Source organism: Rhinoraja longicauda, chromosome 39 (genome assembly GCF_053455715.1).
Source record: "Rhinoraja longicauda isolate Sanriku21f chromosome 39, sRhiLon1.1, whole genome shotgun sequence".
Lineage (NCBI taxonomy): Eukaryota > Metazoa > Chordata > Chondrichthyes > Rajiformes > Arhynchobatidae > Rhinoraja > Rhinoraja longicauda.
Window position 1 is genome coordinate 8110439 of NC_135991.1, and position 15873 is coordinate 8126311.

At 51.8% G+C, this 15873-nt stretch overlaps 1 protein-coding gene across 1 annotated transcript in view; it reads right to left on the reverse strand.

Annotated features, from left to right (window-relative positions):
• mecp2 (methyl CpG binding protein 2) overlaps positions 1–14697 on the reverse strand; it is a 72218-nt gene extending 57521 nt beyond the window's left edge. Inside the window, exon 1 of the mRNA XM_078430106.1 lies at positions 14566–14697. Coding sequence (XP_078286232.1) covers positions 14566–14597 — 32 coding nt within the window. The 5' untranslated portion in view covers positions 14598–14697. The remainder of the gene's footprint in view (positions 1–14565) is intronic.
• Positions 14698–15873: the final 1176 nt, after the last annotated feature.

The window sequence follows — 15873 nt, forward strand, 5'->3', positions numbered from 1 at the left end:
CTTCCTGTTGTTACCTGGCAGTAAGCCAGGTGGATTAGTGGTTTATTAATATCCTGCAAGGAATGTCACTGGATCCACGCACTTGGCATCTTCTCAGGGGTGGTGGGTCCAACAAACGACGTCAGAACAAAAGGGTTAGGGAGAGAAAGTGCAGTTCTGATTGAAACTCAAATGCGGGCGGCACAGCGGTAGAGTTGCTGCCTTACAGCGCCAGAGACCTGTGCTCCATCCTGACCACGGGCGCTGGTTGTACGGAGTTTGTACGCTCGCTCCGTCACTTGCATGGGTTTTCTCCAGGTGCTCCGGTTTCCTCCCACACTCCAAAGATGTACAGGTTTGTAGGTTAATTGGCTTGGTATAATTGTAAATTGTCCCTAGTGTGTGCACGTATGCGGGGATCGCTGGTGGGCACGGCCTCAGTGGGCCGAAGGACCCATTTCCACGCTGTATCTCTAAACTAAACTAAGGAAAGTGTCCATTATTATTAGGTGAATGATCCGGCGAAGGTGGCATTGAGTGTTGACCCTATCGACTGTATTCGGTGTTCCCAATGTGAGCCCCCGCACATTGGTGAGACAAAGCTAGACACGGCCATCGTTTCGCTGGACACTTGCGCTCGGTCCGCCAAGGCCTACTGGATCTCCCGGTTGCTAACAACTCGAACTCCCCTGTTCCATTCCCACGTTGACCTTCCTGTCCTGGGCCTCCTCTGTTGTCAAGGTGAGGTCACACGCAAACTGGAGGAACAGCACCTCACTCGTGTAGCTTACTATATCTTCCATTATAGATGAGGCTCTCACTAGGGCCTCTTCTACATCCCGCAACTCCGCTCTTGCTCGCCCTCCCCCCACTCGTAACAAGGACAGAATCCCCCTCGTTCTCACCTTCCACCCCACCAGCCAGCGGATCCAACAAATCATCCTCCAACATTTCTGTCAACTACAACGGGACCCCACTGCTGGCCACATCTTCCCATCCCCTCCCCTTTCTCCGTTCCGCAGAAACCATTCCCTCAGTAACTCCCTGGTCCACTCGTCCCTTCCCACCCAAACCACCCCATCCACGGGCACTTTCCCCTGCAACCACAGGAGATGCAACACCTGTCCCTTTACCTCCCCCCTCAACTCCATCCAAGGACCCAAACAGTCTTTCCAGGTGGGACAGAGGTTCACCTGCACCTCCTCCAACCTCATCTGTTGTATCTGCTGCTCTAGATGTCAACTTCTTTACATCGGCGAAACCAAACACAGGCTCGGAAATCGTTTCGCTCAACACCTCCACTCAGTCTGCCTTACCAAACCTGATCTCCCGGTGGCTCAGCACTTCAACTCCCCCTCCCACTCCCAGTCTGACCTTTTTGTCATGGGCCTCCTCCAGTGCCATAGTGAGGCCCACCGGAAATTGGAGGAACAGCACCTCATATTTCGCTTGGGCAGCTTGCAGCCCAGCGGTATGAACATTGACTTCAACTTTAGATAGTTCCTCTGTCCTTCTCTTCCCCTCCCCCTTCCCAGTTCTCCCTCTATCTTCCTGTCTCCACCTATATCCTTCCTTTGTCCCGCCCCCCTGACATCAGTCTGAAGAAGGGTCTCGACACGAAACGTCACCCATTCCTTCTCTCCTGAGATGCTGCCAGACCTGCTGAGTTACTCCAACATTTTGTGAAATAAATACCTTCGATTTGTACCAGCATCTGCAGTTATTTTCGTACACTATTTTTACTACAGATTGGTATGAACTTCACATTCTCCAATTTTGGTGGAGCTGGCTCGAAGGGCCGAATGGCCTACTCCTGCACCTATTGTAACATCTACAAACCCCCCCCCCCAGAGGCCGTTTACCAGTTCCACAGTTAGCAACAATACACCGTGAAGTCCTCTTGGGCTCACACCATCCTGAGCCAACAATCTGCCTATCAGGAAACCACCTTGCCTGAGGAAATCTGTTGCCGGCCCCGACTTGTTCTGTTTTTTCTTTTATTTCCAGCTTCCCTCCCCCCAACTACAATCAGTCTGAAGGGTCCCAGCCGTGTTCACATATCCGTGTTCTCCAGAGATGCTGCCTGACCTGCTGGGTTAATCCAGAGCTTTGTGTCTATAAAGGGCCTGTCTCACTTAGGCGATTGTTTAGGCGACTACAGGTGACTAGGCTGTCGCCACACGGTTGCCAGGGTGTCGCCTGTACGGTCGTGAGTCGTCTCTAAAGAGTCGTAGCGTTTTTCTGGTCGCCGCTGGATTCTCAGAATGTTAAAAAAATTTGGCGACAGCGGATTTGACACCAATGATCGCAGCTTGACGTCTCCTGACCGGAGGGGAAAATGACGTGAATTGTCTTCAGTTGTCGCCGACAGGGTCCTAGCTTGTCGCGGGTGGACGTAGGTTGATTTTGGCTGTCACCTGTGTGGTCATAGGTGCGGTCGTAGGTGGACGTCCTACTCGTGACGATTGGGTCGCCGGTTGTCGGTAACTTGCCATCGACTAGGTGGTAGGTTGTCGTAGACATTATCGTGGGGGGGGTTCAGTGGCTGGTTTTTCGCGACCTGCTACGACCATGACAGTCGCCAACAGTCGCCTAAATTTTAAAAATCGCCTAAGTGGGACAGGCCCTTAAAAGAGTTCTGCCACATTCCCTCAACTGCTGAGTATTCCTGCGGCTAATATCCCCACAGAAAAGACAGAAATGGCCAAGAGAAAGATTGGCAAGACGGCAGAAATTTAATCCACCATAACACCCATGTGTTGTGGGATGAAGCCAATCAGATATTCAGGATCTAAAGCTGTATGAAACTACAGATTCACAGAGTTACACAAAAGGACACAAAGTGCTGGAGTAACGCAACGGGTCAGGTAGTATCTCTGGAGAACATGGATAGGAGACGTTTTGGACTTTGCTTCTACTGATTTACTGCAGTGGCTGTTCCCAAAATATGAATCCAAAGCCTTTGCTACTCTTCTGGAGAACCTCAGCTGAAATTAGTATAACTGCAGGTATGGTTTCAAGGAACTGTATTTGAAAAAGCTGAAATAACAGAAAAAAACAGTGAAACAGTTGGATTTTTGGAAAACCGAAGCTTTAACTTTTAGGGCAGCCCAGTGGCTGGCATGGGCAGAGTTCTGATTGAAGCTCGAGTGTGGGCTAGGGTGGCACAGTGGTAGTGTTGCTGTCTTACTGCGCCAGAGACCTGGGTTTGATCCAGACTATGGGTGCCGCTTATAAAGAATCTGTACTTTCTCCGTGACCTGTATTGGTTTTCTCCGGGTGCTCCGGTTTCCTCCCACATTCCAAAGACGCACAGGTTTGTAGGTTAATCGGTTTGGTAAAATTGTAGTGTCCCTAGTGTGTGTAGGATAGTGCGAGTTTGCAGGAATCGCTGGTTGGCACGGACCCAGTGGACTGGAGGGCCTGTTTCTGTGCTGTATCTCTAAACTAAACTGAACGTGCAGGGTTGTAGGTTAATTGGCTTCTGTAAATTGTCCCTAGTGTGTAGGGTAGTGTTAAGTGTGCGGGGATCGCTGGTCGGTGCAGACGTGGTGGGAAAAAGGCCCTGTTTTCACGCTAAACTAAACAAATTCTCTGAAAGCTGCCAAACACATCCTGCCTGACCCAGATATAACTCCAGATCCATTTTGATGCGGGCACAAGTACTTGATGAGTCGATGTGCTGATCACACAACTCAACTGTTGCTTTGTCAGGAACAAATGTTCAGCCCCTTCTGTACCCAGGCAGTTCTTATCCAATCTCAAAAGGGCAGTGAAGTTAGCCAGCGGGAGAAAAATCCGCCAGGGCCCCAACATGATGTTGGGGAACGTACACGAGTGCAGAAAGAAGCCATCGTTTAAATATAAACTCCTTAGCTTTAGAAAATAGATCAAACGCTTCAGCCCACCAGACACAGTGCCAAGTCAAACTAATGTCCTCTACCTGCATGTGATCCATATCCATGTACTTATCTAACAGCCTCTCAAACAGCTCTATCATAACTCCCTCTACCACCATCCCTGGCAGTGCGTTCCAGGCATTAACCCCACACTCTGTGTAAAAAAAAAAAAAACTTGCCCTGTACTCCTGTAAACCTTGCCTCTCTCACCTTAAAGCTATGCCCTCTATCTATTCATGCCTCTCATCATTTTATATACTTCCGTCAGGTCTCTCCTGAGGTTGTGGGAGAGCCCTGCTCACGGACCTACACAAAATTAGACACAAACCGCTGGAGTAACTCAACGGGACAGGCAGCATCTCTAGAGAACATGGATAGGTGACATTTTGGGTCAGGGCCCTTCTTTAGGCCTTCACAACAAAGACCCAAGTTTGACATACCAAACAAACATCTCTCAATTTAAATTAGGCTACCAGATTTTAATAAAGACACCCTGATCAATCCTCTCACACCGATTCACAACAAACTTGCCTTCTGAATCAGGGAACTGCACACAACGATCAATAGACAAGAAATGTGTGAGTTTAGAGGTTTACAGTGTGGAAACAGGCCCTTCGGCCCACCGAGTCTGTGCCAACCAGCGATCCCCACACACTAACACCATCCTACACACAGTTGGGACAATTTACATATATACCATGCCAATTAGCCTACAAACCTGCACGTCTTTGGAGTGTGGGAGGAAACCGAAGATCTTGGAGAAAACCCACGCAAGTCACGGAGAGAACGTACAAACTCCACACAGACAGCACCCGTAGTCGGGATTGAACCCGAGTCTCTGGCGTTATGAGGCAGCAACTCTACCGCTGCAACTTGTAGCAAAAAAACACTTAAGGCACAGGAATTACAAATAAGCAGAAGATAAGACGCAGTTTATTAGATAGATTGCAACGCCACAGCATGCCAGAGGCTTCTCAGCCCCAGCGCGATCGAGATGCGCATCCACAGCCTCCTGCATGCAGTGTTCCTCATTGCAATCACGTCACCGCAGGGAGACAACTGTTGGACACTCCCAGACAGTTTAAAAAATGCAATTTATGAGTGATCTCTCCAGTTGAGAGGGGGGTGGGGGGGGAAAACAAACAGCTGGAAGTAGGCACCAACGTACAGCAAACCCGCAACGTTTTAAAAGCAGTAACGGGGGCCTTCGTTACAAAACCAACAACCTATTTTGAAAACGAAGTGGTTTCCATGATGGATCGGGGGAGAAAAAAAAACTAATTTACAAACAAACTCAGCAACATGAAGCCCATTAGCAGGCTCTGCCCCACTGCAGAATAATAGTTGCTTCAGAATATTATAGCACATTGAAGCATTGTAAATTATAATTATTACCACATACACCACTGCACCTCCAGGCTTATTTTCTTCTTGTTAAAAAAAAAATCGCTGCGTGTAAACCGAAAGGAATAGATCTAACCAGCGACTCCGTACTTTAGGGTCTTACAGGCTCTGGTCACACAAACAAAACCCTGCGGATTTCAACAAATGGTGGAAACCTAACCCCTCACTCCACCCGGAGTTGCTACATAATAGTGATACAGCACGGAGAAAGGCCCTTCGGCACAACTTGCCCACGCCGACCGACATGCCCCATCTACACTAATCCCAACGGCCTGTGTTTGGCCCATGTCCTTCTAAACCGAGCCCCTCACGTTTGACGTACATTCGTTTAGAAATACAGCAAGGAAACAGGCCCTTCGGCCCACTGAGTCCATGCCGACCAACGATCACCTATTCATGCTAGTTCTGTGTGATCCACACACTTGGCAAATTTACAGAGGGCCAATTAACCTACAAACCTGTGTAGGAAGGACATTCAGATGCTGGTTTAAATCAAAGATAGGCACAAAATGTTGGAGTAACTCTGCGGGAGAGGCAGCATCTCTGGAGAGAAGGAATGGGTTCCATTTCGGGTCGAGACTCTTGTTCAGACTCTGAAGTGGGGTCATGACCAGAAACATCACCCATTCCTTCTCTCCAGAGATGCTGCCTGTCCTGCTGAGTTACTCCAGCATTTTGCGTCTATCTTCGGATATGGGAGGAAACCGAAGAAAACCCACGCAGGTCACAGGGCAAACGCACAACTTGCACACAGACAGGTGGCAGTGGTAGAGTTGCTGCCTCACAGCGCCTGAGTCAGAAGTTAGATCCTGACCGCAGGTGCTGTCTGCACGTTCTCCCTGTGACCGCATGGGTTTTCTCCGGGTGCTCCGGTTTACTCCCACTCTCCAAAGACGTGCAGGTTTATAAGTTTATTTCACAAAATGCTGGAGTAACTCAGCAGGTCAGGCAGCATCTCAGGAGAGAAGGAATGGGTGACGTTTCGGGACGGGAAGGGTCCCGACCCGAAACGTCACCCATTCCTTCTCTCCTGAGATGCTGCCTGACCTGCTGAGTTACTCCAGCATTTTGTAAAATAAATACCTTTGATTTTTACGAGCATCTGCAGTTACCTTCTTACAGGTTTATAAGTTAATTGGCTTCGGTAAAAATTATAAATTGTTCCTTTAGTGTAGTGTGCACTTGTTTAACGGGTAGTATAAGACAATAACTGCAGATGCTGGTACAAATCGAGGGTATTTATTCACAAAATGCTGGAGTAACTCAGCAGGTCAGGCAGCATCTCAGGAGAGAAGGAAAGGGTGACGTTTCGGGTCGAGACCTTTAATGGGAAGCGCTGGTCGGCGCGGACTCAGTGGGCCAAAGGGCCTGTTTCCGCCCTGTATCACTAAAACTAAAAAAAACTAAAGCACCCAGAGGTGAGGATGGAACCCGGATCACTGGTGCTGTGAGGCAGCAGCCCCACCAGCTGTGCCACCGTACTGCCATACGTGGTCAGGATTGAGCGATACATACAAAAAGTGCTGGAGTAACTCAGCAGCGGGGCGGCATCTGTGGCGGACATAGACAGGAGAATCTGATGAAAGGTCTCAACCTGAAATGCCACCCACGTCCTCCACAGATGCTGCCCGACCAGCTGCGTTACTCCAGCGGTTTGTGTTTTACGTAAGATTCCAGCACCTGCAGTTCTTTTTGTCTCCTTGTAAAAACACGCAAGGCTTCAATGCTAATTGCAGCCAGATGACGGAGGGGGTTAAAATTGGGGCCCCAATTTGGATCTGATCCAACATCCAGGCAATGCAGAATGATCTTTCAACTCTCGCTGCTGCAAACCCACAATGCCCAGATACAGATCCTCATCTGCAAATCCACTTTAGTTTAGAGATACAGCATGGAAACAGGCCCTTCGGCTAATCGAGACTGCGCCGACCACCGATCACAGTGGGCCAATTAACCTACAAACGGGCCAATTAACCTACAAACCCGCACTTTTGGGAAAAACTGGAGCACCCAGAGGAAACCCACGCGGTCACAGGGAGAACGTGCAGGCTCCACACAGACAGCATCAAAGATCCAACCCACGCCTCTGGCGCTGTGAGGTAGCGGCTCTACTCGCTGAGCCACCGTGCTGCCCACTTGATGGAAGGTATTTGAAGTCATGCTCATTGAATTAGAAAGACAACACAGCCACTATTAGTTTCTCAGGGACCAAGATACACAGCCCATTTACAATGCTTACTTAACTGCAAACTTTTTTTTAAAAGGATGCTGCCTGATCCGCTGAGTTATTTTAGATTTAGATTTAGAGAATACAGCGCAGAAACAGGCCCTTCGGCCCACCAGTTCCGTGCCACCATGCGATCCCCGCACACTAACACCATCCTACACACACTAGGGGCAATTTTTACATTTGCCCAGCCAATTAACCTACAAACCTGTTTATTCACAAAATGCTGGAGTAACTCAGCAGGTCAGGCAGCATCTCGGGAGAGAAGGAATGGGTGACGTTTCGGGTCGAGACCCTTCTTCAGACTGATGTCAGGGGGGCGGGACAAAGGAAGGATATAGGTGGAGACAGGAAGATAGAGGGAGATCTGGGAAGGAGGAGGGGAAGGGAGGGACAGAGGAGCTATCTAAAGTTGAACCTTTAACCTACAAACCTGTACGTCTTTGGAGTGTGGGAGGAAACCGAAGATCTCGGAGAAAACCCACGCAGGTCACGGGAAGAACGTACAAACTCCGTACAGACGTCGCCCGTAGTCAGGATCGAACCCGAGTCTCCGGCGCTGCATTCGCTGTAAGGCAGCAACCCTATCGCTGCGCCAGCGTGCTTATTCCAGCACTTTGTCTCTTTTTGTGTAAACTGCTAAATTGTCCCCAGTGTGTAGTTGAGTGGACGTGAAAGTGGGACAACGTAGAACTAGTGCGAGCGAGTGATTAATGGTCGGCGTGGACTCAGTGAGCTGAAGGTGCTGTATCTCTAAACTAAAGTTTGATGACAGTCTGAGGAAGGGTTCTGAGCCGAAACGTCACCTATCCATGTTCTCCAAGGATGCTGCCTGATCCGCTGACTTATTCCAGCACTTTTCGCATAAACTGTCATATGCAGCTCCTCGATTTAGAAAGGCAATGGTCACACGGAAGGGAGGGGAGGGGAGAAGGTCGTCCAGAGGGGGAGAACGCACACAGGCAGGGTGATGTGGGGAACCACCAATGGAACTCTCTCTGTAACCAAAGCCATGTTTCAGAATGAGAATCATTACTTTCCGTCTTTTTATCGTCATGCTCCAACACAAATCCGAAGTCGGCAGTGCCAAGTACAGAACAAGAAGAATTTTTCAGCGTAGTTTAGTTTAGAGATACAGCGTGGAGACAGGCCCTCTGCCCACGCCGACCAGCGATCCCCGCACCTCAACACCATCCTACTACACACACTAGGGACAATTTACAATTATGCCCAAGCCAATTAACCTGCAAACTTGGACGTCTTTTGAGTGTGGGAGGAAACCGGAGAAAACCCACGCAGGTCACGGGGAGGACGAACAAACTCCGCACAGACAACACCCATAGTCAGAATTGAACCCGGGTCTCTGGCGCTATAAGCGCAGCAACTCTACCGCTGTGTCTCCTTCGACTTGTTAGCTTAAAACATTTTTTTCCATTTCAAAAGTCTCATGAAATTTGTGACAAGACTTAACGAATCGGAGTTGCTTTCATAATCCTCTTGTTCAAATAGCAAATTAAAAACAACAATGAAATGTTTTACAATTTCCAAACAATTGTGTATGTGGCATGACACACACACACCACACACACTGCTTAAAATCAGTCTTTCCTGAGTACCGACAAAACGATCACAGACAGCAAAAAAAACACAGTTCAGTTTAGTGATAGCGTGGAAACAGCCCCACCAAGCCCATTCTGACCATCGATCACATACACTAGTTCTATGTTATCCCATTTTTGCATCCTATAGACAAGGGCCGATTAACCTACAACCCTGCACAGGCATGTATTTGGAGGGTGGGAGGAAACCGGAGCACCCAGAGAAAACCCAAGCGGTCACTGGGAGAACGTACAAACAACGTACAGGCACCCATCTCCACTGCCCATTGGTAATAAGAGGGCGAGGTCTGGGTCCAGTGGGGTGAATCATTTTCCTTTCTTCACCACTGTGACTGTCAGCATTCAGATTTCCGCTGTTCCATACGACAACTGTCTGCAGCATAAGTCACGCTCAGCAGGTGTTTTTGCAAGTGCAGCTTTCAAATGATACTGCTGTTGTTTAGGACGTTTTCAGGAAAATCAATCCATAATTGCCCCAAACAACAGCAACTTGAATTTCAGTTCCACCTCCCACCCCAAACCACAGGGACAATTCAAAATCGACTGTTTAAACGCCACTCAGTCCATCAGCTTCTTGCCTCACCCCTCTGACTTGAACAGAAACATGCCTGGCAGCATTGCAAGGTCCTCTTGGATGAGATGTTAACCTGATGCCCTCAGTTTCCCTCTCAAACGAAAAATTCACAGTTTGAGGAGCAACAGATGGGGAGTTTGACTTGCCAGTAATTTACTGCAGATGTTGCTTTAAACCGAAGATAGACACAAACCCTGGTCAGGCAGCATTTCTGGAGAGAAGGAATGGGTAACTTTGCGGGTCGAGACCCTTCTACAGTCTGGAGAAGGGTCTCGACCCGAAACGTCACCCATTCCTTCTCTCCAGAGATGCTGCCTGTCCCGCTGAGCTACTCCAGCATTTTGTGTCTATCTTCAGTAATTTAGTTTAGTTTAGAGATACAGCGCAGAAGCAGGACCTTCGGCCCACCGAGTCCGACCGACCATCGATCCCCGTACACTAACACTACCCTACACACACTCGGGACAATTTTATATTTATACCAAGCCAATTAACCTACATCTTCCAAGTACATCTTTGGACAGTGGGAGGAAACCAAAGATCTTGGAGAAAACCCACGCAGGTCACGGGGAGAACGTACAAACTCCGTACAGACAGCACCCATAGTGAGGATCAAACCCGGGTCTCTAGCGCTGCAAGGCAGCAATTCTAACACTGCGCCATCGAACACAAAGAATTGTCATCATACCAAATCAGTTTAGTTTAGAGATACAGAATGGAAACAGGTCCTTCAGCCGACCACTGTCAAAGTGCCGACTGTAATCATCTGTTGTCGTTCTGCTGACTGGATAGCACGCGACAAAAGCTTTTCACTGTACCTCGGTACACGTGACAATAAACTAAACAGACTGATCCCAATCCTGGAACTGCCCATCCAATGCACTGCAGGGATTGTAACCATCTTTGATGGGGCATATTGGTCAGCATGGATGAGTTGGGCCGAATGGCCTGCTTCTGTGCCGTACTGTTCTACCACTGCAACAGTTCAAGACAGAGGTTCATCAGTCACGATCTCAAGGGACAATTAGCGAGGGGCAACAAATATCAGCCTCACCAGCGTGCCACACACACACTCACTCACTCTGTAACATGAATTTTAAAAAACATCCTAGTCATTCACAGGACCGAGCATATTTGCAAGGAAATGCCACTAACAGTATTTGCGCCAGCTAAAATATTGTGTGTGGCAGAGGACTCCTGCCTTCAGACATTTCACATCATAAGTTCTATTTCCATTACGAGTCAAGACAACGACGTAAAACTCAAACAAAGTGTCATAGAGTCAAACAGCGTGGAAACAAGCCCTTGGGCCCAACTCGTCCCTTGGGACAACATGCCCCATCTACATTTGTCCCACCTGCTTGTGCTTGGCCCATATATCTCTCTCTCCAAACCTTTCCCATCCATGTACCTGTCCAAATGTCTTTTAAATGTTGTTAACCACCTCCACTGGCAGCTCGTTCGATATACCCACCACCCTCTGTGTGGAAAAAGTGCCCCTCAGGTTCCTATTAAATCTTTTCCCGCTCATCTTAAACCTGTGTTCTCTAGTGTGCATCTGCAGTTCTTTCCTACACATTTCCTCTGGTCCATGATTGCCCTACACCTCTATAAGATCGCCCCTCACCCCCCAGCGCTCCAAGGAATCAAATCAGTCTGCCCAATCTAGGCCCTCAAGTCTAGCCAACATACTCGTAAATCTTCGTTGCACAAGAATCTTTGACTTGAACTGTTATTTCTGTTTCTCTCCCCACAGTCGCTAAATGACTCGCTAAAAATTTCCAACATTTTTGTTTCAAGACAACTAAACAGCTCAGCATAAAGTAATAATAAGATTTTTTTTAATTACAAAGAATGTCATATCCAGTATATGGGAGGTGTAAGGGGATTTTTTAAAAGAAGCACTTCTTTATTAAAATCACACTTTTTCTATATTTATGGCTCAAGGCAAGCAAGCAATGAGAAAAATATAACCGCACTGCAACGATTTTAAAAAGCGGCATTATGTGGCCAAGTTTTGATATGACAAACAAAAATATCACCATATTAGTCAAACCAAGTTTGTCACTACCTGACCATAATGCACAGAACTGTACAGACAGGAAGACATCAAGAGTTATATATTTAGCATTAGACTTTCCGAAAAGCTGCTGCACGTTTCCTTGAGTATTTATCCATTTCTTCTTTGAAAGTCGTTACTGAATGCATTTCATGGTTCTTAGTCAAATCTCATTGAGTGTAAAAAAAAAACGCCTATCCCCTTTGCAATTACGTTAAGCCTGCATTGTAGACTCACCAACGCAAATAGGAATATTTTCCGTTATATATGTTAAATATAAATATAATATTGTGTTCACCACAATACTGAAGGGAACTAAAAATAAAGAAATAACTGTATTAAGAGCTTGTTAATTGTCTTACTGTTACCCTCTTCTCCGAACAGAAAGACGGTACCAAAATACACGGCAAAACTAGTCGGATAAACCAGCTAATGCCCACAAACAGACGAAGGTGCCATCGCAACCTTGCCTTTCCATTAAATGCCAATTGGCGGGTGGGGGTAACACCGTGAACAGCCGGGGCTGGTTGGCTGCGGCGATGCCATATTGGCCGGGGTCTGTCGGCGGGAGATGTTCCGATTGGCCAAAACCTGTTGGTGGAAGGACATTCCGATTGGTTGGTGCCAGTCGGTGGGAGTCGTTCCGAGTGTCCGGGGCCGGTTGTTGTTGAGGACGTTCTGATTGTCCGAGGCCGGTTGGCAAGGACGTTCCGATTTTCCGGGGCTGGTGGTTGGTGAAGTTCCAATTGTCCGGGGTCGGTCAGCGAGGACATTCCGATTGTCCGGGGCTGGTGGTTGGTGACGTTCCAATTGTCCAGGGCCGGTCAGCGAGGACGTTACGATTGTCCGGGGCTGGTGGTTGGTGACGTTCCAATTGTCCGGGGCCGGTCAGCGAGGACGTTCCGATTGTCCGGGGCCGGTTGGCAAGGACGTTCCGATTGTCCGGGGCCGGTTGTTGGGGACGTTCCGATTGTCCGGGGCTGGTCGGTGAGGACGTTCCAATTGTCCGGGGCCGGTTGTTGGGGACGTTCCGATTGTCCGGTGGCGGTCGATGAGGACGTTCCGATTGTCCGGGGGGGGTGTGCAGGGACGTTCCGATTGGCTCGGGCCGGTTGTTGGGGACGTTCCGCTTGTCCGGGGCCGGTTGTTGTTGGGGACGTTCCGATTGTCCGGGGCCGGTCGATGAGGACGTTCCGATTGTCCGGGGCCGGTCGATGAGGACGTTCCGATTGTCCGGGGCCGGTTGTCGGGGACGTTCCGATTGTCCGGGGCCAGTTGTCGGGGACGTTCCGATTGTCCAGGGCTGGTTGTTGGTGGGGACGTTCCGATTGTCCGGGGCCGGTTGTTGAGGACGTTCCAATTGTCCAGGGCTGGTTGTTGGTGGGGACGTTCCGATTGTCCGGGGCCGGTTGTTTGGGATGTTCCGATTGTCCGGGGCCGGTTTGCAGGGACGTTCCGATTGTCCGGGCCAGTTGCGGGAGACTTTCCGATTGTCCGCGGCCTGTTGGTGAGGACGTTCCGATTGTCCGGGCCAGTTGCGAGAGGCGTTCCAATTGTCCAGGGTCGGTTGTTGTTGGGGACGCTCCAATTGTCCAGGGCCGGTCGATGAGGACGTTCCGATTGTCCGAGGGTCGGTGAAGACGTTCTGATTGTCCGGTGCTGGTTGTTGTTGGGGACGTTCCGATTGTCCGGGGCCGGTCGATGAGGACGTTCCGATTGTCCGGGGGGCGGCGAAGACGTTCCGATTGTCCGGGGCCGGTTGTTGTTGGGGACGCTCCGATTGTCCGGGGCCGGTCGGTGAGGACTTTCCTGTTGACCGGTGCCGGTTGTTGGGGACGTTCCAATTGTCCGGGGGGCGGCTGGCAAGGATGTTCCGATTGGCCGAAACCGTAGGGATGTTCTGATTGGCCGGTGCCGGTTGGCGGGGATGTCCTGATTGTCCGGGGCTGGTCATTGGTGACATTCCGATTGTCCGGGGCTGGCTGGCTGGCGAGGACGTTCCGATTGTCCGGGGGGCGGTCGGCGGAGACGTTCCGGTTGTCGGGGAGGACGCTCCGAATGTCCGGGGGGGCGGCTGGCGAGGGCGTTACGATCGGCCGAAACCGCTGGGATGTTCTGATTGGCCGGTGCCGGTCCGTAGGGATCTTCCGATTGGCCGGGGCCGGTCGGTGAGGACGGTCCGATTGGCCGGGGCCCGGTTGGCGGGAGGCTTTCCGATTGGCCGGGGGGGGGGGGGGGGGGGGGGGGGGGGGGAGCAGGGGCCATGCAGTGAGTGACATTCCCATTGGCTGGGGACGGTTGCCATGAAGGGGAGGGTTGCCATGGGGGGGGGGGGGGGCGGCGCTCGAGGGCCCGCCGTTGCCATGGGAGCCGCGCTCGGCCGTTGCTCGCTTCCCGCCCTCACTCCAACCGCCGGTGGCGGCGGCGTCGGCTGGTGAGTACCGACCCTCCGCCCCCCCCCCCCTCACAATAAAAAATACACCCGCTTTGCCCCCTCCCCCCCTCATCGTCGGGGCCGTTTATTTATTATAATATTTTATTCGCCCTCCCGATTACAATTACAATTCCGCCCAGCTTCTTAAAGGGGCCCGCCTCAGTCCAAACCCTCCCTCCCCTCCCGCTCCCCCTCAACAACTTCTCCGCCGCCCCGCCCGGGGTTTTTTTTCCCCTCTCTCTCTCCCCCCCCCTCCCCTCTCACACAAACACACACACACCCAGCCGCCGCTCCCCGCCTCCCTCTCTCACACACGCACCCACCCACCCAGCCGCCGCCTCTCCCTATCCCGCTCCCCGCGGCTACTCACAGCCTCTCTCCTCCGCTCGGCGCGGCGGCCATTTTCAAATTATTTCCAGCGCGTCACAGTGGCAATGGGCGCCGGGCTCTCGCGAGGCGGTTTCTAAAATCCCCCTCCCCCTCCTGTCGGGCGGGGCGTGGCGACGGTTTCTCCTCCCCCCCCTCCTCGTCTGTCGGGCCGGGTGACGGTTTCTCCAACCCCCCCCCCCCTCCCTTTCCTTCTGTCAGGCGGGGTGACGGTTCCTCCTCCCCCCTCTCCCCTCCTCCTCTCACTGACGGGGACGCGCGCGCAAGACTGTTCTGTCAGGCGTGGAGACGGTTTCTCCACCCCCCTCCTTCTAACAGGCAGGGCGTGGCGACGGTTTCTCCTCCCCCCCCCCCCTCCGTCTCCCTCGTCTCGGGCGGGACGACTGTTTCGCCTCCCCCCTCCTTCCAACAAGCGGGGCGTGGCGACGGTTTCTCCTCCCCCCCTCCGTCTCCCTCATCTCGGGCGGGACAACTGTTTCTCCCCCCCCCCCCCGTCTTCCAACAAGCGGGGCGTGGCGACTGTTTCTCCACCCCCCCTCCTTCTAACAGGCGGGGCGTGGCGACCGTTTCTCCTCCCCCTTTGTCTCGGGCGGGACTGTTTCGCCTCCCCCCCTCCTTCCAACAGGCGTGGCGACGGTTTCTCCTCCCCCCCACATCTCAATCATTGGCGAGGGCGGAGCCGCGCGACGACTGTTTCTTCTCCCCCTCCTCCTTCCAACAGGCCACGGTTTCTCCTCCCCCCTCTACATTTCTCTTACTGGCGGGGGCGGGGACTGTTTCTCTTCCCCCCTCCGTTTCTCCTCCTCCCCCCCATCCCTCTCCCCCTCTACCAATCAGCCCGCATCCCCCCTTCCCCCGCATTCCCCCCCTCCCCCCCATTCCCCGCCTCCCCATTCCCCCTCCCCCCATTCCGCCTCCCCCATTCCCCCGCCCCGCCCCGCATTCCCACCCTCACCCCCATTTCTCCTCCCCCCCATTCCCCCCGCCTCCCCCTCCCCCATTCCCCCTCCCCCGCATTTCCCCCTCACCCCCATTTCTCCTCCCCACCCATTCCCCCGCCTCCCCATTCCCCCTCCCCTCATTCCTCCCATTCCCCCGCCTCCCCCTCCCCCCATTCCCTCTCCCGCATTCCCCCGCCTCCCCCTCCCCCCATTCCCCCTCACCCCCATTTCTCCTCCCCTCCCCCATTCCCCCTCCCCCCATTTCTCCTCCCCTCCCCCATTCCCCCTCCCCCCCGCATTCCCCCTCCCCTCATTCCAACCTCCACATCCATTTCTACTCCCTCCCCGTA